Source organism: Muscardinus avellanarius (genome assembly GCF_963383645.1).
Source record: "Muscardinus avellanarius genome assembly, chromosome: 12".
Classification (NCBI taxonomy): Eukaryota; Metazoa; Chordata; class Mammalia; order Rodentia; family Gliridae; genus Muscardinus; species Muscardinus avellanarius.
The window spans coordinates 8191448-8218698 of record NC_137798.1 but is presented as its reverse complement, the minus strand read 5'-3'; the positions used below and the strand labels follow the sequence as shown (position 1 = coordinate 8218698).

At 36.2% G+C, this 27251-nt stretch overlaps 2 protein-coding genes and 1 pseudogene across 3 annotated transcripts in view; 1 reads left to right on the top strand and 2 right to left on the bottom strand.

The window, feature by feature from the left end:
• The window catches only part of FGF7 (fibroblast growth factor 7), a gene marked incomplete at both ends in the record, with an annotated part of 63604 nt that extends 41691 nt beyond the window's left edge, over positions 1 to 21913 (top strand). Inside the window, 2 exons of the mRNA XM_080707968.1 lie at positions 20419 to 20522; positions 21719 to 21913. Of these exons, the coding sequence (XP_080564094.1) occupies positions 20419 to 20522; positions 21719 to 21913 (299 nt within the window). The remainder of the gene's footprint in view (positions 1 to 20418; positions 20523 to 21718) is intronic.
• The window catches only part of FAM227B (family with sequence similarity 227 member B), a gene marked incomplete at both ends in the record, with an annotated part of 169385 nt that overhangs the window by 102816 nt on the left and 39318 nt on the right, over positions 1 to 27251 (bottom strand). The window lies entirely within an intron of this gene.
• LOC308271564 (KATNB1-like protein 1) lies at positions 25221 to 26362 on the bottom strand (annotated as a pseudogene). The gene is made up of 2 exons: positions 25676 to 26362; positions 25221 to 25451 (listed from the first exon to the last, which is right to left on the bottom strand). The product of its transcript is annotated as a KATNB1-like protein 1 (transcript).

The window sequence follows — 27251 nt, the reverse complement described above, 5'->3', positions numbered from 1 at the left end:
GAAATTTATTCTATAAATTTGATTGATAAAAAAGTAGGCCTTGCAGATAAGTTTACTTTCCCCTTGAACAAATACTTGGTCTATTTTTATATGTTGTCCTACATCTACTTTTAATAATAATTAGTTTATTTTTATTAGGTTATTTAATAAAATATACCACTGACAGTAAAAAAAAAATCTGCTAAAAAGGCCAGTAAGACAATTCCTTTGGTTATCCTTACTATTGTTCACAAAAGTATTGTTATATAATTAATATTTAACTATATCTCTTCCCTTGGCGATGATATGAACACAAATATTATAGATTAGCTTGTGAGTTTTCTGGAAAGTTTCACAAAATGCTCCCCAATTTTTGTCCAGGAGAAACAGTGTGTAGTGTGTGTGCATGTGTGTGCGTGTGTGTGCATGTGTTTCTTCTACTACACTGCAGCTGGTCTGCAGAAATAAGTTCTCCTAGCCGAAGAGAAGAGATTTGTACACGTCTGGTCGCTTTTAGGCATGAAGGAGCCCGCTCTCAACATGTTTCTATGTTTGGTGCTCTCAGAAGGGAGAGCGTGATGCCTCCAGAAAACACAAGAGCCTCTGAGAATCAAGCACTTGTAATTAGTCAATCCCTTCGGTGCATTTTCTGAACCTCCTATTCATAGAGTCCTGTTTCTTTCTTCCTTTCCTTTCCTTTCCTTTCCTTTCCTTTCCTTTCCTTTCCTTTCCTTTCCTTTCCTTTCCTTTCCTTTCCTTCCCTTCCCTTCCCTTCCCTTTCCTTTTCCTCCCTCCCTCCCTCCCTCCTTTCTTTCTCTTTCTTTCTCTCTTTCTTTCTTTCTCTTTGCGGAACTGGGGATGGATAAAGGGGTTAATTTCTTCTAGTTTATCCTAATTAATATATCCTAAAGTCCTCTTGTTTTATATCTCTTTTACTCTCTTTCAAATTTTGCTCTTACGTAAATTCAGAGTTTATGGGGTAGTTATAACTATTATTTGTATAGGACCAGACAGTATTTATTTTATGCTCTTACAAGTGATTCTCTGCAGTTTCCGGGGCAAGGCCAGGCTGTGGCTCACAGCATGCACTGTACATGAGACTTGGAAACGGCAGCGTGTTGGGGCTGGCGCATCTGGCTTCTGAAGCCGACAGTGCATCTCTTTCCACCTCACATCGATTTACTTCCAGCACCACGTTTATAGCTCGCTATGGGCATGAAACTGACAATGGAAATACTTATGCCTTGGAAACTGGTGAAACTGACAAATGCCATAAAATCAGAGCCTTTTTTTTTCCCTGGAGAATTCATTGTTAAAATATTTACCATCCTTGTAATCACAGTATTTGGGATGCTGAGACAGGAGGATCGCGATTGGAGGACAGCTTCAGCCACTTAGCGAGACTCCTCGCAACTCAGTGAGACTCTGTTTCAAAATAATGAATAAGCCGGGCGTGGCGGCGCACGCTTGTAATCCCCGCGTTTGGGAGGCTGAGACAGGAGGATCGCGCAGGTTCGAAGCCAGCCTCGGCTACTTAGTGAGGCTGTCAGCAACTTAGTGAGACCCTGTTTCTAAGTAAAATATAAAGTAGGTCTGGGAGTATAGCCCGGAGGTAGAAAGCCTCTGGGTTCCACCCCCAGTACCACCAAAAAAATAAAATAAAGAATAAAAAAAATAGGGCTGGGGGTGTAGCTCGGAGGTAGAATGCCCCTGGGTTCCATCCCCAGTACTGCAAAAAAAATATATATATTTACCATCCCATCCATTGTTTGTATATTAAAAAATTGGGGTGCTGAAGATTAAACCCAGAACCTGATGCATGCTAGGCATCAGGTCAGCACCACTGTCCATCAATGAAATTTCCACAGCTAACACTTTCTTCTCTTCATCTCTGGACCACCTTATTTGTCTCTACCCAGAAAAGATTTTAGGTTTCATATTCTTGTTTGTGTGATGGTCCCTGTACAAAGAAAATAAGGCTGGAGCACTTGGTATCATGAAGGAAGAAAGCCTTGGACTCTGAAGAGAGGAAGAAAATTGATATTCTTTTCCTGATACCTGCTGAAGGTATTTTTGAAGCCTTAAATAGAAAAGCCCCCAAAACTCAGTGTCACTAGAAATAGATATATGATATGCTTAATTCCATAATTGATCACTGATCATACACACATAAAAATATGTTGAGACACACTTTTAGCAAACTATGCTTATGGTAGGTGAGGTCTTACTTTAGTAAAATGAAATGTAATTGCCTTCAGTGTTTCAGGTGAATACGGTGTTAAATACAGTCTCCAACTCCATGCAAAGTCTGGAATGCATGTGTTCCATTTATCTCAAATTCTATATCTGCATTACCAGGATTCCTTTGTTTTTCCTCCTTATATTTTGACATTTATTCACAGTCCAGGCAATCATTACTAAATATTCGAGGTGGGAGTATTAGCGAATTCCAAAAATGTTCTAGCAATGGCCAAGTCATCTAACAAACATTTTAACCCACACATATTGTACTCATTATAGTCTGAAAAAATAGGACTCTTGATACCAGTCATGTATATAATGATTAAACAATATGAACCCCTTTTGGCACTTGTAAAACTGTGCAGCCTCTCTGTGTTGGCAATATGATCTGCTCTGAGCAGATGACATATTAGAAGCCAGAGCTGTGTGGTCTTTGTATGTAAGGCAAATCAAAGAAGTCATTGTTTTCTTATTTATTTGATTATTTATATTTTGTTTACAGATTTTTTTGTTTTGCTTTTTAGCTTTTCTTTTTTTTTTGTGGTACTAGGGATAGAATCCAGGGGCTACACCCCAACCCTATTTTTTATTTTTTTTATTTTGAAACTAGGTCTCACTACATTGCACAGGGCCTAAGTAGTAGCTGAGGCTGTCCTTGAACAGCGATCCTCCTGTCTCAGCCTCCCAAATGCTGGGATTACAAGTGTGCCCCACCACGCTCGGCTAGCTTTTCTTCTTTTGAAGGAATACTGCCCAGGCCAAATCCTACTGCATTGAAATCCAGTGCTGAGAGTCAGCATTCTTGTGGACCATAGAGGGGTGATATTTCTCAGGGCGGCCAGCCTTCCCCTGAACATAATGCTCTCCACCCACCTTTTCTATGCTCAGTCTATTTCCTCCAGTCTGTTTATTTCTGGTTCAAATGTTGCCCACCTGATGGCCTTCATGTCATCAAATTCCACCCCGCTAGGACTGGGGACACCGCCTCCGTTCCTTCCCTAATGTTTTGCCATTTAATCTCCCTTGCCATTTGGACCTCTCATCCCAAACACATTGGTTCCTCAGAGAGAGAGAGCTTGCAAATTGTTTTTGTGTGTGTGTTATCATGTACTGCCTAACGATCTATATACCCTGCTAGGCATCAAACAGGTAAACAGTCAACAACTTGGGTTCCTTTTACATAGCTTTGAAACGATTTGGAAGACACGCTCCTTGGCTATTATCGGAGCTATGAAGAGAGCAGTAGCTTATTTGACATCATGACTGTCAACGTGGTCTGGCTGAGCTGAGAAGCTGTACTCTGTGCTGTCCCTTCTCCACACTTATTGCTAGAAATAATTCTTTTTTTTTTTTTGCAGTATTAGAGATAGAACCCAGGGGCATTCTACCTCTGAGCTACATCCCCCACACTATTTTTTTATTCTTTACTTTGAAACAGGGTCTTACTAAGTTGCAGAAGGCCTCACTAAGTAGCTGAGGCTGGCCGCGAACCTGCGATCTTCTTGTCTCAGCCTCCCAAGTCCTGGGATTATAAGTGTGCGCCACCACACTCAACTGCTAGTAATAATCCTATCTCTATGAAAGAAACATCCCTTCCTTCTTCCCTGAACCCCTCCCTCCCTTCTAGCTCCTCCCTTCTCTTCTCTCCCATCTGCACAGGAGATTGATCCTTATAGATTCTGATTGTGTATCCACTTAGTGCAGTAACTATGTACGTTCTCAAGGAATCAGAAAAGTAATAAGAGCAATCTTGAATTTTTTATTTTGAAACAAAGTTAAAATATTAAAGACATCATGCAAAAGCCAAGTTCAATTTTCTTATATTAACTTTTGTTTTGATTTAGTTTTGAAGAGCTGAGAGCTCACTATGTGCATATGGTCAGTATAATCTTTAATTACATAATAGATATAGCTTTGAAAGATTGATTATTGGTTTTCCTTGTACCTTATTAACATATAAATGCACTAAAATTGTTATTTAATATATCTTGCGGAAAATCCTTTCCAAAAAACCATTTTGTAAGTTGAAGAGTGGAGTATTTTTGCAATACAATGTTTTATTTTATTTTATTTCTATTATTATCCGAGGACAAAGCTAATCAATCCCTCTTTTTAGGGACATAAGATTTAAAAAAATACCTGGCTTTAAATAAGTTTGGAATTTTCTCCTAAATACTGTAATAAGCCTATTGAGGAATGGATTGGGCAGGGGTGGCTTTCCGAGGGTGAGAGGGTTGGGAGTTAAAATGTCCAGAATATGTATAGTTTGAAAAATTAACTGTGACTCTGACACCTTTTTCCAGAAAGACATTTTTGCCTGACAATACCTGCCTCACCTCACCCTCAGTTTATCATATTGAGAAGCACTGAATATACATAGATTGCGGTACTGGGGATGGAACCCAAGGGCATTCTACCACTGAGCTACCCCTCCCCCTCAGCCCTATTTTTTTTTTTTTATTTTGAAACATGGTCTCACTTATTTGCAGAGGGCCTCACTAAGTAGCTGAGGCTGGCTGTGAACCTGCGATCTTCCTGTCTCAGCCTCCCAAATACACACGGCGCCACCACGCCTGGCTGAGAAATGCTGATTTTTAAGGAGCGAATAAGGAATTGGGATGAATGAATATTTTGAGTAAAGTGTTAACAGTGAGAGTCCTTAGGGACCAGTGGAATGATCCAACTCAGTTGACATTTTTGAAATTATTTGAAAGTGAAAATATATAATAAAACCTGCAAGTTTACAGATTAGACCAATATATTATTTTTTGTTTTTAATTTTTATTTTTATATTTTTATGTGGATCATATTGAACATGGCACACATTCAGACCGTGCTTGGTGCCCTCTCCCCCAACTTCCCCTTCCCCCCTCCCAACAATGTGTGTCCAAGTTGACCATGCTACATTCATACTTTTACACATATTCGCATGTAGCTCCTCCATTAGTCAACCTCAGCCTTCTTCCTCTCCTACCCTTCCATTCTAGCTTTGTTAGACAAATATCTTTAAATTAGTGAACCAAAGCTGATAATAATAAAAAATGTAGAAAGATAGAACAATCAATACACAGGTAACAGAAAACTGACAGACGTGTGTGTGTGTGTGTGTGTGTGTGCGCGTGCGCGCGCGTGTGTTAGTTACTGGGGAATGAACCCAGGGGCATTCTATCTCTGAGCTATGTACCTAACGATTTTTATTTTGTATTTTGAAACAGAGTCTCCTTAGATTGCTGAGAATCTCACTAAGCTGCTGGGGCTGGTCTTGAACCTATGACCCTTCTGTCTCAGCCTCCCAAGTACTGGGACTACAAGTGTGCACCACCATACCTGGTGGCAGATAAGTTTCAATGCAAAAAAATTTGTAATAAAACTGAAATTATATTTATAAGATATAAGGCCCTGAATAATGATTTTCTCCTTAAAAAGCCGCCACTAAGAAATAACTTAAGATGTTTCCCTAAAGATAATATCTTAGTAATGAGCATTATCAGGAAGAATGTTAAGCTACAAACCAGAACATACTATAATATCTCTGAGTAAGCAGCATGGTATTTCTGTATCTGGAATACAGATGTCATTCTTGCCTAACATTAATAAAGACTAACAAATATAATGAAAACATCTTAAAATCATCAGAATGATTGAATGGATGGATGGATGGATGGATGGATGGATGGATGGATGATGTAAGAAATATACTATTTGACACAGGCTAAAAAAACAAGGTTATTATCTAGAATAAGATATAGTTGTTAAGATGGACATTAAAATGGACTCTATTCAGCCAAGCGTGGTGATGCGCACCTACAATCCCCGTACGTGGGAGGCTGAGACAGGAGAATCACAGGTTCCAGACCAGTGTCAGCAACATCATCAGCATCCTAATGAGACCATATTTCAAAACAAAAAAAAAATAAAAAGAGCTGGAGATGTAGCTCAGAGGTAGAACATCACTGGATTCTATGTCCAGGAAAAAACACACACACACACACACACACACACACACACACACACACACACACACACAATGATGGGCTATATTCAGTGTTTATAGAGTCATAACAATATGGAGAGGAAGAAAAGAGACTTGGTAGTTAACTCATAAAAATATTAGAACCAGTGTATACTTCTTAATGACTTAATGGGCGAAGGCAGACGAATAGATGTGATATATACTATATAGCAAACAAAAAGCATATGGAAGTTATTACCCATACGAGAGTTACATACTAAAAATACAAATATGTTTAAGAGGGACTTACTCAAAATAATTGCTATAATTGATGGGAAAACTAGAGATGTATGGAGTTCTCTCCATGTATGGAATTGCCATCATGAAACACAATATGAGATGAATCATTGTTTGAAATAACCATGGCATTTTGTGCTTATCTAATTAGATAAACTAAAAAATGTCATGAAAATTATATTTAACAAATATTTTTATTGGTGCATCGTTATCATACATCTTAATGAAGTACAAGATGGTAGAGGCATACATCCACACATCACTCATTACCCAGTTCCTACCACATTCCCTCCCCCTTCTCATGTTTGGCTTAGTAATTGACTTTGAAATGTTTGTGGATATTCACCATGTACATTAGGGAATTTTCCTCTTCCTCCCTTCCGTCTCCCTAAGTTAGGTTGTTTTATTTACTCATCTGTGGTTTCTCCTTCCTTGTCTAGAGTTCCTATGACCCTTTTTCTCTGTAGCTTCTGCCTATTAGGGAGAACATCCGATTTTTACTTTTTGAGATTGACTAATCTCTCTCAGCATAATGTTCTCCAGTTTTATCCATTTCCCTGTAAATGATCTAATTTTGTTCTTCTTTATGGCTGAGTAAAATTCCATTGTGTACATGTCCCATAATTTTGTAATCCATTTATCTGTTGATGGACATCTTGGCTGGTTCCATAGTTTGGCTGTGGTGAACTGTGCAGCTGTGAACATAGATACACATGCATTGGTTTGGTAGTTTGGTTTCCTTTCTTTTGGGTAGATACCCAGAAGTGGTATTGCTGGATCGTATAATAGGTTTGTTCCCATTCTTCTAAGGATCCTCCATACTGTTTTCCAAAGTGGTTGCACTAATTTGCAGTCCCACCAACATGTATTATAGTTCCCGTTTCTCCACACCCTTGACAGCATTTGTTGTTATTTGTGCTTTGAATGACTTGCATTCTAATTGGAGTTAGGTGAAATCTCAGAGTAGTTTTGATTTGCATCTCTCTGCTAATGATATTGAACATTTTTTCATATCTTTATTTTTTGAATGTCTTCTTTTGTGAAGTGTTTATTTAGTTCACTTGGCCATTTTTTATTGGGTTATTTGTTTTCTTAGCATTGAGTTTCTTGAGTTCTCTGTATATTCTAAATATTAGTCCTTTATTGGAGGAGTAGGTGACAAAAATCTTTTCCATTCTGTCGGCTCTATTTTGAGGTTCTTGACAGTTTGCTTTATAGAAGCTCTTCAGTTTCATGCAATCCCACATATTGATTTATCTTCTAGATTTTTGTGCCTTTGGGGTCTTTTTGAGAAAGTTTTTAACTGTGTCCATGTGTTGAACTGTTGGAACTATGCCCTCTTCAAGGAACTGCAATATCTCTGGTCTGATTTCCAAGTCTTTGATCCATCTTGAATTGACTCTTATACAGGGTGAGAAAGTGGGGTTTATGTCCATTTTTCTGCATATGGTTAACCAGTTTTGCCAACACCATTTGATGAAGAGGCTACCGTTTTTTTGAGTGTAGGTTTTTAGCCCCTTTGTCAAAAATCAATTGGCTATAAGTGTGCAGATTTGTTTCTGAGTCTTCTATTCTGCTCCATTGATCTATATGTCTGTTTTTGTACCAATACCATTCTATTTTTATTTATTACTTTGTATTAATGTTTGAAGTCAGGTATTGTGATGCCTCCTGCATAGTTTTTGTTGCTGAGAACTACTTTGGGTATTCTGGATATTTTTGTTGTTCCAAATAAATTTAAGGACAGATTTTTCTATGCCTGTGAGGAATTACCTTGGTAATTCAATGGGTATTGCAATGAATCTGAGATCACTTTTGAAAGAATGGTCATTTTGATGATATAACAAATATTTCTGTTGACTATATCTTCAAACTTTAGTTCTTCTAATATTTAATGATTAGGATACTCATTAATTGTTTAATCTTGGAATGATTAATAACTTTCATTTGCTGGCTTATAATAAGACACACTACTTAGTATGATTATATATAAATTATATACATATATAAATTTATCTACTTCAGCTTTCAATGAGACCCTACCAAGTACAAACCCCTGAATTAAGAAGTGGGGATTTGCATTACCACAGGATAGTTCTGTCCATGAGGCAACATTTGGAGAATACTGAGGTAGAGACTTCTGTATCACAATGAGACTGATGGGAAGAGCCGGAGAAACTTCCGGCACTTCTCATGGGAGAGGAAGACAATCAGTAAATCAGATAATTTGAAGCCAAAGGAAAGGAAGTAAGGAACAATGGATGATAATTTTAAAATTGGGATGCTATCAGGTTTTGGAGGGCTTGCATTTATTTATTTATTTATTTATTTATTTATTTATTTATTTATTTTTGGTGGTACTGGGGATGGAACCCTTTTCCAGGCTACACTCCCAGACCTATTTTATATTTTTTATTTAAAAACAGGGTCTCTTAAGCCAGCGAGACTGGCTTCGAACCTGCGCGATCCTCCTGTCTTCGCGGGGATTACAAGCGTGCGCCACCACGCCCGGCTGGAGGGCTTTTATTTTAAGTAAACATTTTTTGTTTTGTTTTGCCTTATAATAGAGTGAATATTGAAAAATTTGTGAAGCATAAGAGTAACCTTTGTAACACGAGCCTATAAATAAATAAAGGGTAAATATGGAGAGGCTGGATGTAGGATTAAACTACACAAACAACGGGTTTACAGAAAAGCCCTGGACTTCTGTTGATGGCACTGGGAGCAGGAGAGGACTACTGAATACATGTCGTTAGTATAGAAATGAAGGAAATATATTACTCTTGATAAGAACTTGGGGCATCTTGAATCCTCTTTTAATATTTTAAGTAAATTCCAATGTAAACTAAGATGATTTTATTTCTCTACTTTTGTTTCTGTGAAAAATAGAACTATTCCATGTCAGAACCCACTGCTTCGACTGTTAGCAAAAGATACATACTTGGAAATTCCTGAGAGCTAACGACCAACATAACCTTAAGCCATGCTTTAATTTGTCAGTGTTGATGAGCAGCATGATATGAAACCAAAGTGCTTAGAATAATTTTGTTTGGGGGAAGAATATTCAAATAGGAGTTATGGAGGGAAAGAAAAAGATTAGGTTATGTATCTACCAGATAGAAAAAAAATTCAAGGGTAGAGCAAAAATTGAAATAGAAGGATGAAGCAGACATGTGTTTGAACTTCTAAGCTGCTGTCTCCATGAGTGAGAGGAAGTTGAGAAAGATGCCTTGCTTCCTAGAGCTAGCTATAAGCAAAATATCAGTGCAAGTTTCAGTAATTTCTTTCTTTTATGACTGTTTTCTCCTTTAAGTTTCACTCTTAAGCACTTCCTTTTTAGCCCAATCAAATTCTTTTTGTAAAATATATATTAATTTATACCAAAATGCAAAATTATACTTATGTATGAACCTATCCCGGGTATATTTGTATTTTACAACTTATTTTTAATCCTATGAAATGAAAACTTGGTTTCTATTGAAGATATGTTTTAGAAAAACCCAAAAAGTGAAGAGTGATTTTTCTGGGTGATAAGAAGAGATTGTTTTAATTATTTCCACTTTATATAAATGGATGACATTTTCCTATACATTCTGGGATTATAGTATCCATATTTCTGTTTTGGAAACACTGAAAACATAATAGTGCTATATTTAGCAAGTGGAAATATTCTATCTGATCAGACAAACATTTTTTTTTCTGAAGTTCAGAACTTCCAGTGATTACAGAGTAAATAAAAAGTGGTTCCTTCTGTATGATTCAGGGGACATTTCTTGGCTCAAAGGAGAAAACTGAGTCCTAAATTCTAGAGAGTCATAAATTAAAAGGAATAAAGTCTAGTAAAGTGGTATAGAAGTACAAGTCTGTAAAATATAGTTAACTACGCACCCAACACACTCTTTAGCAATTTGCTGCTGAATAAATATCACTCGATTGCACAACCAAACAGTCTGCTTCTAATTCTGGAAAAGTCTTAAAGCTGCTGAAAAAAGCTGATGCGACTTAAATTCTTTGAAAAGAGAACACTGCCATCATTGTAGCGCGTATTGATATACTTTCTAAAAATGTCTGATGTTTTACTTGTATTCTTTTTTCTATAAAGTTTTGCTGGAATCCAGCTCTGCAGATTCAATTACATAGTGTCTAAGGATGGCAGGAAAATAGGCCCTGGACTCTCAAATAACGCAAATAGTTAGAATTTACATTTATGCCTTCAAGAAACAGTTTGCTAAATGTCCAGGTATGCCAATTACTTATTTTCTTAATAAATATCTGAAGGGATGACATGATTCTTTTTATCCAAACTGACAAATCATCAGGTAGGTTTTGACATCATTATAAAATAGACACAGGATTGGGACTGATGAGGACTGTGATGAATGCCTGGCGATGATGACGATGACGTGGAGTCGAGTCGTCTGTCACAGGACGTTTCAAGGTCGACTTGGTCTTAGCAATTCGCAATCACGTGGAACTGTTTGGAGTGTCATGCTGATTGGATGGCAATTACACTTGTTGGTTTTCAGTAATAATTTATTTACTTATATCTCTTTTTTTTGCTAGCTTTGAAATGATTAGTTTTATAATTTTTATTACATTCCAAGGTCTGTCTTAGAGCTGTTGTTTAACAGTTACACAGCATGCTTTCTTCGTGTAAAAAGATCCAATTAGAAGATTAACTATCAGCCATGTGCATCCGTTGTGTTATCCTACGATAGTACATTCTACGGTTAATGGGAAAAACAGGAGATGGGAGAAATCTGGAAGCGGGTTGTGGATCCAGCCTGCTGAAGGTGACTCCTCCACAAAGTACTTGGTTTATTTTTTTTAGTAGCACAACAGTTTTTATTCTCTTTCTAAAAGTCAAAAAAGGAATAACAGCTTTACTTCTGTAGTCAAGGCCAAAAATGGCTTCTGGATTATTAGGTGTCAGTAAGAATTCAATGAGTTACTTATTGAAATGCCCTGGTTTTATGAAGAGGTAGATAAAAGGTACCCGAGGGCTTCATCTATTGGCCTCAGTACATGAAATCATCTTCATTACTAAGATGCTGGCCACAACTAAGTTGTTCACTCATAAGTGATAACAAGAGCGATAGTGTGGTCAAGAAGCTACTGGATGAGATAGATTGCACAACAGTAAAATAAGATGAGGTGTGATAATTAAAGAACTAGGAAACTGTGTCAACATTAAAGAATTCTCATTTTCAAAGTACAGTTAAGATTTCAGTGACTTCATCTTATCAACAGATGAAAGCATTCAATACAAATGATAATTGGGCTGTAATACAATTAGTGCAACTCTTGTGAGTAAAATTTAAGCTCTGGATACAGCTATACAAATGGGGAAATTTTGCCGGGCGTGGTGGCGCACGCTTGTAATCCCCGCGCTTGGGAGGCGGAGACAGGAGGATCGCGCAGGTTCGAAGCCAGCCGCGCGCGCTGGCTTAGGAGACCCTGTTTCCAAATAAAAATGTAAAAATAGGTCTGGGAGTGTAGCCCGGAGGTAGAAGGGCTTCCAGGAACCCCAGTGCCACCAAAAAAAAAAAAAAAAAAAAACGGGGGGAAATTTTGATTTTGCTCCATCTTTTGAAGACTTTAGCTATTGTACTGAAAGTGGGAAACCGACAAAATTCTCCAATGTGACTATACACTGTAGATTAAAGAGGGAAGCAGTTAGGGGATACATGCATGTCTACTTGGCTACTTCAAGTGACACCTCCAGGTGATTCTGTAACACTGGGAATGCCGGGTAAATATCAAATATTAACATCGTCACTGCGCTAAAATTAGATTATCTTCTAAAAATCTTAACATTATGCAAATATCTTGTATGTGTTTGTGTCTGTGTGGTACTGGAGACTCAAGCATGAGTTATCTCTGAGCTACATCCCTAGCCCTATTTTTATTTTTATTTTATTTTTTGAGGGCTGGGGATGGAACCCAGGGGCATTCTACCTCCGAGCTGCACCCCTAGCCCTATTTTCTGTTCTTTATTTTGAAACAGGGTCTCACTGAGTTGCAAAAGGCCTCACTAAGTAGCTGAGGCTGTCCGCAAACTGCGATCCTCCTGTCTCAGCCTCCCAAATGCTGGTATTAGAAGCGTGTGCCACCATGCCCAGCTCCTAGCCCCATTGTTAAATTGTGAAGGAGGGTGTCACTAAGTTGCTGAGGGCCTCAGTAAGTTGCTGGAAACCTGTGATCCTCTTATCTCAGCCTCCCAAGTACTAAGATTATAGACAAGCGCCAAAATGCCCTATGCAAATTTTTTTATTTTTATAAAAATCTGTTAATCCTATATTATCAAATACAGCCACTGTTTCACTTCAGATTTAGATCACAAAATGATTTTTCTCATTCCAAATGTATGAACAGGATTAAAAAACCCATCATCACTTCAAGCTCAGTATTTCTCTATAAACTCCAATATATGATCACTCTCACTCCAGGAAAAACTGTACCTCTTCCAAATGTTCTCACACATTCATTCTCAAAATGACTAGAATTTGAAACGATCCTGACTTCTCCAGCTCTTCATGCACTAGGGCTAGCAGTGGAGGAAATGGGCGTAGCAAGAGGAATGAATATGTAAGATAGAAATAATTTGGATCATTGCTGTCAAGTTTACGTTGAGTATCTGAGTGCTCTGATATTTCTCAAAAGAAGTTAGGTTTGATACCAAAGTGGTACATTCTAATATTATCTACCACTCCCCAGAAAACCATCAAAGCATAGAAGCAATAACATAGGAATCAGCCAGGGGGGATAAAAAGATATGCTTCTGGGAACTCACCGGCTTGCTGGGAGGAGTTCTTGGCCATAAGGTACCAGGAAACTGATTCGTGATTGGCTTGGATATATTTGTTGTGTTTTTCCTTGTGTCAGAGACGGTCAATGGTCATATAAAATATAAAGATTTTTTTTTTGCTAGATGTGTCAGTGAATAGGCTTGAAGATACTTTTTTCTATATTACAGCTTGCTTGAGAAGATAAATCCTTTTAGAAGTAGAAAACTAATTCAGAAAGAAAGCCAAGAAGGAAAAAAAAAAAGTAAAGAGGTTAAGAATCCTAAACATCATCAATACTAACCATCATTGTTCCATTTGCCAAATGGAATAAATTAATATAAAGGAGAAGAGAACAAAGATAAAAGATACAGAGTGCGGGACGTAGTTAAGTGCCGGTACATTGTTTTATTCACAAATGCGTAGTTATGTTACTGTAAACAAAACAGTGAATCTGAACTCTTTGAAAGAATCCCAATAGCATTTCATGCTTTTTTTTTTTTTTTTTTTAAAACAAGGAGCATATAGAAAAGTTATCTGCGATTAGGTCATTCCCTGGCTAGGAAGCAACCGAACCCAGCTCTGATAGAGCTTACTATGGGGGCTTGGGTCTTCTCCTGTGTCTCAAGATCTAAAGGAGAATCAGTGAAGACTTATCAAGGAGACGAAATGCTGACACTCATGGAGTGAACGCCAGCACCAGAAGCCACGGATGAAAGACATGGGCGCACAGGTGTTTCTTTCATTCTTCTAGTTTAATCTCATGACTTCAGAAGTGAAAATAAACACCGGGTTCTTAACAATAATGCTGAAAATAGGACTTGCCTTTCTGGCTAGTGGCTTAAGAACTAAAAACAAAAATGGGCTTGTAGATTTTTATGAGCATTTTAGGAGTGATGAACTTGACAGGAAAATGAAATTTTAGCATTAGGTTAGATTCATTTTGACGTAAACAAAACATTTTATTTTTTTGACCCAATAAGCATCTAGAGGAGCGAAAACTGTGCGACATAAAAAGATCTGGGAGTTTCCAGCCTATTCAGTTCACTTTTTCATAGTCCCTTTATTCTAATAATGCCAAGCAGAACCCCAATTCTATGAAGAGGATGGAACAAAAAAAGGAAAATAGGTACAAAGAGCTCCCGCTGTATTCTTGTTATGGCAGATTTCTGGAAGTTGCTGTAGGATAATTAACTTACATCTTAGAATAGGTTAAAATTTGGTTCTATGGGTCACGCTGAGCTGCCACAGAGATTGAGAAATGTAATGTTTATTATGCACAGCCAGCTAAGAATTCTGTTGCTATGAAAGAAGAGGAAAGTGGAAATTGGGGAACCACAATTAATAGTCTCCACTCTAAAATGTGCAGAGAAAAACGCCTGCATATGAATAAATGAATGGATAATATGATGAATGACACTGGACTATCTCACACTTGAAGACATAAGACCTGAAGACATGGCAATAAATGAACAGAAAACTCAGCATGCCTCATAATGAAAGGGCCAGGTTCAAAATGTATTACTTCAAATGGGCCTTAAAAATACAGATACAATGACAAGTAGTAAATAGAAGACTTCCGTGATCTTTTATAAATGAAGATATCTCTCAAACTTGGAAATGACAAATATGTGAAAGGAATGGCTAATTTTTTGTGCCATAGTTATAAAAAATACTCATTACCATTTATTCATGGTTTACATGCTATTTACAAACAAAACTGAGATGACTAAATTAAAAGTTAAAATATTAAAATAAATAAAAAATAAAGTAAAAAAATATAAATATTGCCAGGCAGCGATACTGGATATTATGCATAAATGTAAAGGCCTGAAGTTTAGTGAAAAAGTAAGTTGTACAATAGCAAATTGTAGGTGAGTTGATTTGTTCATATAAAGTACGTCCCGGGCATTTTACAATCTCAGTGTAAGCCATCGGTGTGTTACCGCTTTTACAACAGTGTAATCTTATTTAGGTTGAATTAAGAAATTCAATTCCCATTTCTTGAGCAACTATATATGAACCACCTAGAGGTTTCCAAGGTACTTGGGAATTAATATAAAAACAGAACAATAGAATCTTTTTCAACATTTTTTTTTTTTTACTTTAGAAAAGAATGGTTTGAATGCCTCCACTAGCATATTAAATGTGGATGCCTGGTAATGAGAAAGATGAGATAAATTTGTTCAGGACTTGGTTAACTCGCCCTTTCATAATTTAATCAAGTCATGATGACTTTCACTATTATATAAATAGGTTGATTCATTGTCATATGCTGTTAAATTAGTAACCTCAGGCTGTTTCCTAACAATAGAAAGTATAAAAGACACTGAGTTAAATAGTATGAGCTAATGAAAGAATAAAAGTAACTTCAGAATTTACATTATTTAATTTTACTTGTTTTAAAGTCTGCTTGACATTTGCAAATTTATTTTTAGATAACCTTCAGACCAGTAAAGTCTGCTTAGAATGGGGTCTGGAAATTAACACCTAGTAAATATTTGTGAAATAAATTAAATATTTTGTATGATACAAAATAATGTGACAATCATACTGGAGTTGGCATCACTTTTTTGGGGTACAGTTACTCTTTACATCTGCAATATTTATTGAAGCACCGTTTGAAAATTATAGAATAAAACCATCCTCTTGTTTCATTATTTAGAAACTGAAGAAATCAATCATAAAGTTCCTCTTCTTCCAATAGCAATAAGTGAGCTAACTGTTTTAAAGTACAGAAGGACTCTACTAATCAGATCAGGAAAGCATATTTTGCCTTCTTTGCTGTTATGACATTTATATTTCATTTTGGCATTGAAAAAAATTATTGGTGTATTATAATCATACATCATCATGCAATACAGAATGGTAGCGACATACATGCACATACCACATATTTAGCCCTGATTCACACACACCACACAAGATATTTTGATATTTATTTGTTCACAAGTTGTGTTTTCATACATAATTAATTTAAAAGAAAAGAGAAACTGACAATTTATTAGAAACAGTTAACATTTATATTTATATACAAAAGTATAATTTAATATATTGAAACAAACTTTATAATATAACCTTGAAAAGTATAATAACCTAAAATAAAATTTATTTTTCACAGACATACTTCTTATTATATCAAAACTCTAAAATAATACATTATTAAAATATTCCTAAGAAACATAGTGAGGTTATGTTTTTTTAAAAAAAAGTTTATGGTATATGCCAGGAAAAATAATGAAGAATATTCTGTTTTAGACTTCTATCTCATTTCAATTTTTGCTTAATTTTTTATTTAAAGCCACCATACTAACGATAGACAACCAACTTGATCACAGTAATGTTTTACATATTTTACTTATGTAACTTAATTATAATTTGCAGCTTGACAACTTAAAATACCATTAAGAAAATTCTCTAGACATTTTTGGAGCACACTGAACATTTCTGTATGAATGTGCACGGAGTTTCTACTTACAAACTCATGTATATAAAGGGTCATAAAATAGGCCAAGATACTCATCTCACTGCAACTAAACAGACCAGGATAAATGAAGTTTTTAAGCTTTTTAGTATTGGGACCACTTTATACTCTCGAAAAATTATTTAGCATAACAAGGGCCTTTGTATATATGGGTTATGACTACTTGAATTTAATGAATTAGAAACTTAAACTGAACACTTTAAAAAACATTTTAAACTTAATAAAACAAGAATCCCTTACAAAGTGGGTACCACTTGCAGCATAAGTAGCTCCAATCATTTTTTTTTCTTTTTTCTATTTTTTTGTTTTAGGGCATCGTAGTCATTTAACCCTTCCTCAATTCCCACCCTATCCCCTCCTCTCTCTCCCCTCATTTTTGGATTAGTGATTGACTTTGATATGTTTGTGAATGTACATCATGTATATTAGAGAATTTCTCTCTTCTTCCTCCCATTCCCCTAACTTAGGCCACCTTATTTTCTCATCTAAGTAAGGTTTCTCCTTCCTCATCTAGAGTCTCTCTTATGATGCTTTTTTCCTTAGCTTACGAATATTAGGGAGAGCATCGATTTCTAACTTTTTGTGACTAATCTCACTTAGCATAATGTTCTCTATTTCTATTTCTCTGAAAATGACGTAATTTTATTTTTTATGGCTGAGTAAAATTCCATTGTGTACATATCCCACTGTTTTGTAATCCATCCGTCTCTATTGATGGACATCTTGGCTGGTTCCATAGTTTGGCAACTGTGAATTATGTGGCTATTAACATAGATACACATGCATTAGTTTGGTAGTTTGGTTTCCATTCTTTGGGGCAGATACTCAGAAGTGATATTGCTGGATCATACGGTAAGTTCATTCCCATTCTTCGGAGGATCCTCCATCCTGTTTTCCAAAGTGGCTGCACTAATTCGCAATCCCACCAACAACGTATTAGAGTCCCCACTTCACATCCTCACCAGCATTTGTTCTTGTTTGTGACTTTAATGACTGGCATTCTAATTGGAGTTAAGTGAAATCTCAAGATAGTTTTGATTTGCATCTCTCTGACTGCTAATGATGTTGAGCATTTTTTCATACATTAATGACCATTTGAATATCTTCTTTTGTGAAGTGTCTATTTAGTTCACTTGCTGCCCATTTTGGATTGGGTTATTTGTTTTCTTAGTGCTGAGTTTCTTGAGTTCTCAGTATATTCTAGATAATAGTCTTCCATCAGAGGAGTGGTAGGCAAAATTTTTCTCACAAAAAATAAAATACTTATATTACGTGTAATATGATACTCACAATAAACGGAATAAACCTGACCAAGGAGGTAAAAGATCTCTACAAAGAAAATTATAAAACATTGAAAAAAGAAATTATAGACCTTAAGAAATGGAAAGATCTTCCATGCTCTTAGATAAGCAGAATAAATATCATCAAAATGCTGAAGTAGATAAGTAATATATAAGGCTCATACTAACTAGTGTATCTTATTATAAGCCAGCAAATGAAAGTTATTAATTGTTCCAGGGTTAAATAATTAATGAATATTCTAATCATATTAAATGTCAGAAGAACTAAAGTTAGAAGATTGATTCAACAGAAATATTTGCTATACCATCAAAATGGCCATTCTTCCAAAAGTGATCTCAGATTCAATGCAATGCCCATTAAATTACTAAGGTCATTCCTCACAGACATAGAAAAATCAGTCCTTAAATTCGTTTGGAACAACAAAAACCCAAAATAGCCAAAGTAGTTTCAGCAACAAGAATCGTGCAGGAAGCATCACAATACCTGACTTCAAACATTAATACAAAGTCATAGTAATAGAAAACAGAATGGTGTTGACACAAAAACAGACACAGAGACCAGTGGAGCTGAATAGAAGACTCAGAAACAAATCTGCATACTTACAGCTAATTGATTTTTAACAAAGGGGCCAAAATAGCCTGGAAAATAGCATGTTCAATAAATAGTGTTGAAAACTGGTTAACCATATGCAGAAAATTGACATAAACCCCACTTTCTCACCCTGAACAAGAGTTAATTCAAGATGAATCAAAGACTTGGGAATCACACCAGAGATGTTGCAGTTCCTTGAAGAGGGTAAAGTTCCAACAGTTTAACACATAGGCACAGGTAAAAACTTTCTCAACAAGATCCCACGGGCACAAGAAATTAAAAGATAGATCAATACATGGAATTACATTAAACTGAAGGGACTTCTGTACAGCAAAAGAAACTATCGTTTTTTCTTCTTAGCTACCATTTATATTCAATTAATTTCTCCAGAACACATTTTCTAGCCTGACATTTTTCAGATTTCAAACCTCTAGTGACTCCCCATTCTTTTCAAATAAAAGCTTGAATTTCTTAAATTGGCATTCAATGCCCTCAACAATCTGGCCCTAACTCCTTTTGCACTCTCTCCTGTTATTTTATTAAGCATTCTATTACAGACAGGTAGCGTTAGTTTCAATCTCATGAACTTGACTTTTGAATCTTTGCTTCCATAATCTTGCATCCATGCGTCTCTCAATTAGCATCATCTCCCCGTTTTTTCTTCCCGTGTTTAACGTATCCGTCCTTCCTCCAAGATCTAGTTCAAACTCGGTTCCTCAAATGCTCCTGTGACCTCCTCAGATATGTAAGGCTTCTTTCTTCTGATTTCCTATGACACTTATTTTCCATCCTGTTCCCTGCCTCACTTCCTTTGTCCTGGGGATTGGAGTCAGTGATCTACCACTAAGCTACCTCCCTAGCCCTTTCACTTCGTTTCGTTTACCATGTGCTTTTTATATGCTTATTGGGGCATCATAGACTCATGTCATAATGTATTCCATAGTGATGGTGACCTCCATGCACACCACACTTTCTTATTTTATCTTGAGACAGGGTTTGGCTAAATTGCTTGTGATCCTCCTGCTTTAGCCTCCTAAGTAGCTGGGATTACAGCGGTGCGCTACTACACCCAGCTCTGATTTGTTATTTTTAGAATTTGGCATACATTGCTGAGTATCACTCATTTTCTTTATCTGTAGACAGGAAAAATACTGAATTTATATTGTGTGTGTGTGTGTTAGTTACTGGAGATTCTACTTCTAAACTACACCCCCCCTAGGCCTATTTTTTTTAAAAAAACAGAGCCTTGCTAAGTTGCTAAGGCTGCCAGGAAACCTGTGATCTTCCCCCTCTCAGCCTCCCTCCCAAGGACTGAGATTAGAGACATGCTTATTATGTCCATCTATTTTGGTCAGGTTTCTAAATTAAAGTCATCATGTAAAGTTTTTAAAGTATTACTAGATTTCATATACCATCCCCAAACACCCAAGAGATAACTGTATGCTTTAACTGTAAGTTTAGTAGCTGTCTGTATATAGAGGTTTTGTATCTCCTACACTTCTGGGCATGTTTGCATTATACTTTTACTCCTCACAACTGTCTATATTTCACAAAAGAAGCCATCTATTTAGTGAAAAGTGTGTGTCTGTGTGTGTGTGTCTCTCTGTGTGTGTGTGTGTGTGTGTGTGTGTGTGTGTGTGTGTTAAGGTTGGGGTTCACAAACTGTAAAAATAATCACAGTAATAATATTAACTTCCAGGTGAAACAGAAATAAGAACAAATGGTCATTTGGGGAAATATGCAAATTTGAGTGAATACGTGATATGTTTTTCTATGATTCCTTGCAGATATCATGGAAATCAGAACAGTGGCCGTTGGAATCGTGGCCATCAAAGGGGTGGAAAGTGAATACTATCTTGCAATGAACAAGGAAGGAAAGCTGTACGCAAAGGTATTAATTTGTTGCTTACACTTCATTTCTCAAACTTATTTTTGTCAAAAACATCTTGCCCTTCTGAAAAGTAAAAGTGGAATCAATTTCTTTCCAATGGTATAGCTTAATAACTTCATTGAAACACCTTATCTTATACTAAAGCATTGGGGGGGATTTTTCTGTGAGATGACTGACAATTTACTTAAGCTATTTGAACCTCAGCCTATTCACCTGTAAAATTAGTTTGGATAACTGACCTCTAAGGATGCTTCCAGCTCTAAACTTCCAGGTGCACTTAGTTGAAATCTAAAATTTCCATCTGTTGGTATTAAAGCCCTTTGTGTTAAAGTTCACCAATTTGCATATTGCTGACATGAAAATTCTTGAGGAAAAAAATCCTGAAGTGTTCAGTTTACTTATCAGTATCAATCTCATAATCCTGGGCTTTGAACTGGAAGTGTCGCCATTTTTCCTACTTTATTACAATGTGAGCTATGTAGCCGTTCATCATTCAATAATGAAGTCTAATCAGTTCTCCTTGGTATAGCTCAGAATAATGACTGGCATCGGCAAATTACATAATAATATGGATTTAATTGTATGAATGGCCGCATAGATGAAATATATATATATATATATATATATATATATATATATATATATTACTAGGAATGGAACCCAGGGGCATTTTACCTCCGAGTTACAGCCCCAGCCCTATTTATTTTTATTTTGAAACCGGGTCTCACTGAGTTGCAAAGGGCCTCACTAAGTAGCTGTCACCATTGCATACAATACAATATATTAAGAAAGAAGAGTGGTGAAATATGTCCCTCACCCGAGGAAGGCTTTACTAACTACACCACATTTCCAGTGGTTAGAGAATGAAGGACTTGGCTTATCAATATGTCAGCTACTAAACAGGGAGAAATAGGTGCTTATAGTAGAGAACGGTAGAAACTGACGGCCCCAAACTGACAGTTTGGACCAATGCTACAAAACTAAATATGTATTATGTTATCTTTTTTGTTTTGTTTTCAACTTCAGATGCCCTTTTCTGGCCAATATACTACATAGATGTGCCTACTAAAGTTCAGTTCAGCCTGAGGTTTGAAAAAAGTCACATTTGCTTTAATGCTACCAAGTGTTCCCTGCTTAGTCTCTGTTTCATTGAGTATTTTCAAAACTCATTTGAATAATGTTTATTGCCTTCACAGAAAGAATGCAACGAGGACTGCAACTTCAAAGAATTAATTTTGGAAAACCATTACAATACATATGCATCAGCTAAATGGACACACGGCGGAGGCGAAATGTTTGTTGCCTTAAATCAAAAGGGGGTTGCTGTAAAAGGGAAGAAGACGAAGAAGGAACAAAAAACGGCCCACTTTCTTCCTATGGCAATAACCTGAGGACACACGGTACTGAAGAAACCAGTTCCAGCAGGGAGATTTCTTTAAGTGGACTGTTTTCTTTCTTTTCTTTTCTTTTCTTTTTTTTTTTTTTTAAGTAACCAAGAAAGGCTGGAAAACTACTGAAAAACTGATCAAGCTGGACTTGCGCATTTATGTTTATTTTAAGAGACTGCATTAAAGAAAGTTTTGAAAAATATACACGAAAATCAGATTTAGTAACTAAAAGTTGTAAAAAATTGTAAAACTGGTTGTACAATCATGGTGTTAGTAATGGTAATTTTTTTCTTAAATTAATTTACCCTTAAGAGTATGCTAGATTTGATGATCTGGTAATGATTATTTAAATATTCCTATCTGCTTACAAAATGGCTGCTATAATGATAATAATAATAAAATAATGCAGATGATATTATATATGTCAGACCTACAGGCTGCTGGAATGAGTTGTCAGATAACCAAGCCAACACTATGGAAGATGAGCGGTATTTGAAATAATTTCCAGTGGAAAATTAAAAGCCGTTTAAAGTCTAATCGGAAAAAAGGAATATTCTCAAAAAATCTATTATGGAATTTAATCAAATGGGTAGTTTTACAAAATTATCGGCTTAGAACATGCTTGTATCTGTTAACAAGAACAAAATTTCTATTGCTGCTCAAATTGAAAGGTTATTGCTGAAAAGTCTTGTATATAAAATAGCAAAAATGATAATACTGTATTTCATCTCACTTGCCACAAATAACATTTTATGCCTAAAAGTAAAATTCAGAAATCTTTATGTTTTGTTTCCAAATAATATAACCTATCCTTTGTATAATTCATATTTGGGAATATGGCTTTTAATAATGTTCTTCCCACAAATAATCATGCTTTTCCCCCCCTGTGGTTATAGCATTAAACTCTATTTTAAGTTGTATTTGAATTTTATTGTTTTGTTATTTAAGTTTATGTTATTTATAAAAAAAAATACCTTAATGAGCTATATCTGTTTCATATGCTTTTAATTTGAAAGGAATAACAAACCTGTCTAGCAGAACTGCAAATTTCCCCTCCCCCTTGTGACTGACACCAAATCTAGGACAGACAGCACTTGGCCCAGCAAATCCTGGGTGGCGTACAGAAAGGATCGCCTGTGGCGATGCTTACAAAAGATGTCTCGCAGGAACTGATTCAGATGTGTGAAAAATGTTTTGCCACAATGCTCTTGCCAATTCGAATGAATCATAAAGTAAAACCATAACAGATAAGCCGTGATAGGATTTTAAAGGTAGAATGCATCTGAGTGCAGGAGCAGTAAAGTATCACACTTTAAAAACAATGTCTATTTAAAGTTAGTAATGTTCTAATGTCTAGAAGTATCTCCTATCTCAAAGATGGGAGCACTGACAGTTATTTATATGCTAAATGGCAAAAGCACAATACCCCCAAACAGAGGATACGGTTCGGGATATGGGACTCTTAATACCATGAAGACTTCATGTTAGACCACACATATCAAGCTTATTAGAAACATGAATATCTACTTCAAAATTCTTTCACTGACATCTGCTGGGAGCACTTTATACATTTTCCAATGAGAGAGCAGCATTTATCTGAGTTAAATTGTTGTACGCTAATCCCTGTGTCTTTAATTTCAAAATGTTTATAATTTAAGTCCCTTTACATAAAAATATTATTTGGCAGTATACTTATAGGTGACGGTTTTATGAAAAGTCATTTGATTTTCTTACAGTTCACTGACATAATCAAGATGCAGGAAGCTATAAAAAAAAAATTGCCCTTCTTCAGGATACTCTGGAGAAATGCTAGGAATGGAGTTTCTGAACTATTATCTGATTCAAGAAGCTTGCTAGTCAAAGTCCCTAGATGAGGCTTCCGTGGAAGGCTTGGGTTTTACACATTTCTTTTCTTAGTGCCCAGCAGAGTGTTTTCCCATCAACTTTCTATATGAATTCAATGTTTGAATAGCAAAGACAATTTGCAATGAAACTAATTTTACTTTATTCTAAAAAGTTGGAGTGAAACATGATCATGTAGAAATAGAAATAGAAATAGTAATAGTGTATATACATATGATGTTGAACTATATTTACCATAAATTACATAAATGTGCTGAATTGGCAAATCTGATATTCAGTGGTAAACCCACTTCTAGTAGTATAAGTCATCTAAAATATGTTTTTCCTTTTGCAAAACTGGGGATTGAACCTAGGGGCATTCTAGCTCCGAGCTACACCTCCAGCCCTTTTTGTTTATTTTGAAACAGGCTCTCACTAAGTTGTGGAAGGCCTCACTCACTAAGTAGCTGAGGCTGGCCGCGAACCTGCAACCCTCCTCTCTCAGCCTCCCAAGTACTGGGATTACAGGAATGAACCACCTTTAAACCTTTAATTCTTTTTTTTAAATAAATTTTTATGGGTGCATTGTAGTCATACTTCTTAATGGGATAAAAAACTTGAGATATACATGCACACATCACCCAATCAGCCTTTACTCAACCCCTAACCCCTGCCCTCCCTCTCCCTCCTTCCCATGCTTGGCTTCCTGATTAACTTTGATATGTTTATTTAAGCACATCATTTGCTTTAAATAATTTCCCTCTTCCCCCCTCCCATCCCCTTAGATAGGTCACTTTAATTGCTCCTCTGTAGGATCTCTTCTTCATCTAGAGTTCCTCCTGTTACCCATTTCTCCCTAGTTTTTGCACATTAGGGAAAGCATCTGTGACATTTCACCCTAAATGTCATGATTTTGTTCTCCTTTAAGGATGGGCAAAATTGCATTGTGTACACATCCCCTAGTTTTGAAATCCACTCATCCGTTGAAGTCCATCTTGGCTGGTTCCGCAGTTTGGCAATGGTGAACTGTGCAGCTATGAACATGGTCGCTCATGCATTCGTTTGGTATTTTGGTTTTCATTCTTTTTGGTAGATACCCAGAGGTGGTATTGCTGGGTCATATGGTAAGTTCGTTTTCCTTCTTCTGGGGATCTTCCATACTGTTTTCCAAAGTGATTACATTAATTTTTTTTTTTTGGTGTTCAATTCCAAATTTCTTTTTTTTTTTACTTTTTAAAATTTTATTATACATTTATTTATTTATTTTCAGAAAAAATCTATCCTAACGTGAATTATGAACTCTAACGCCCAAAACAATCTCAAAAAAGAACACAGCTAGAAGAGGTACAATTTCTTATTTCAAACCTTATAAAGCAACAATAATCAAAATAGTGTAGTACTGCTCTAAAGGCAGATATATAAACCAGTGGTTCTTAATAACCAAATACTCTTTAGTAGAGGAAATCTCTCAATGCAACTGTAATAAATAAGTATCTACATCCTTAACTATATAACTGGTATATCCTGGAACTCGCCAAGGTAAGATAGTTTTTCTGTTCCTACAATCAACTGTTTTTTTTTTTAAATCTTAATATTTCCATCATTTATAATTTCTGTTTTGGATCATAGTTCTGACTACCACCTTTTAATTACTGCTTGGAGCCAGTTTAAGCCAACTATGACATACTCTTCAAATTTGCTTTAAGTAAGGCCGGGCATGGTGGTGCACACTTTTAATCCCTGCACTTGGGAGGCAGAGACAGGAGGATCCTTCAGATTCGAAGCCAGCCGTGCTGATGCTGGCTTAAGAGACCCTGTTTCCAAAAAAAAAAAAAAAAAAGGTCTGGGAGTGTAGCCCAGAGGTAGAAGGGCTTAAAGGAACCTAGTACCACCACCACCACCACCAAAAAAAAAAAAAAAAATGCTTTAAGTAATGACTTTACTAGAGGCAATAAATCTACACAGTAGCCAAGTGAGATATATTGCTTTTCTTCCTATAAACTATTGGTGAGCAAAGGAAGGCAGTCTACCACAATGCCAAGATCTGCTGTCCTCACCAAACAAGCTACAAGTCCACTTGTACTTCTCTTTCTCCAGAAAGTTAAAACTACATTCAATCTCAAATTCCTGCTGAACAAAACTTGGGCCATTGTTTCATGGTTCTGAGAAACCTCAGCGGGGAAGAAGCCCACGATATTTTGATGGGGGGCTTTCTGTGAAGAACCAGAATCAATGGTTATGTTATGTGTTATCGGGGTGTAATTTTTCAGACAGTTGACCTGTCTGAACAAACCAGTTCATTTTCTTTCTTTGCCACGTCACAGCCCCCACTTTTAAGGGTCTGTTTTCATCTGTAACAGGGATTTAGGAAAGGCTGATGAACCTTCCTTCTGTGATAGATCACCTTACATAGTTTATCTGGGCTTTTCACAGCTGGTCCAACTGTAATTCTATTTATGTAAACAGCCAACTGTTTTAGAGGTCATTTAACCCCCTTCATGTCCTTATTAGTGAAATTAGAGATCCCTCTTTTCTAGGAAGATCAATGGACTGATCTTCATTATTATTACAAAAGTTCTGTTTTTTAACAAGGTGGGTTTCAGATGTCATACTAACTTAAATACACATGGCCTCACAGTACCTCGGAGCCTCTGCCCAAGCCAGCAGGCTAGAGCATTGCACAAATCGGGGTTAGGCCCCACAGAACCCCTTTGGAAAAACAAGATGTTGAAGATTCACCAATTCGCACGTATAGACTTGCACAGAATTATTTGTTATTATTTAGCTCTCCCCTTTTCCTTATTTCTTTCTGCCATTGTTTGACACTGCTGAGCTCAATTATATTTTAAATTTCTATGAATACTAATTATTCATATCTGTTGCTAATTGTTTCTACTACTTAACTAGCTATTATTTTTATAATACTTATGATATTTTCCTACTATGATAAATGTTAATTTCTTGCTAATAACTATTTCTGATTAGCTCCACTCCCTTTGTTTCAAAAATAATTCTGGATATTTTTTCCTTTCACCAGAGATATATTGATTATGTTTTAATATTATGATGGTGATATTATTACAGGTGGTATTTATTGTCTTCTACATATTTATTTAAAAGCTTTTAACATTAATGTACCTCGCCCTTATGATTGGCAAAAACAATCAATAATGGAAAACAGGGTTTTTTTTTTTTTTTTTACTACTAGGGGTGGAACCCTGGGACCTTCTACCTTTGGGCTATGTCCCAGTCATATTTAATTTTTTTTATTTGGAAATAGGGTCTCACTAAGTTGCTGAGTGCCTCCCTAAGTTGTTGTCTTAGAATCTGGGATCCTCCTATCTCAGCCTCCCAAGCACTGGGATTACAGGCACGTGCTATTGTGCCCACTTCGACATGATTTTTTAACAAATAAATTTTTCCCATTGTTTTTTTTACAAGTGGATGAGTGACATATTGCTGACTCCGTTCAATCAGTTGCATGGTCTTTTATATGAGT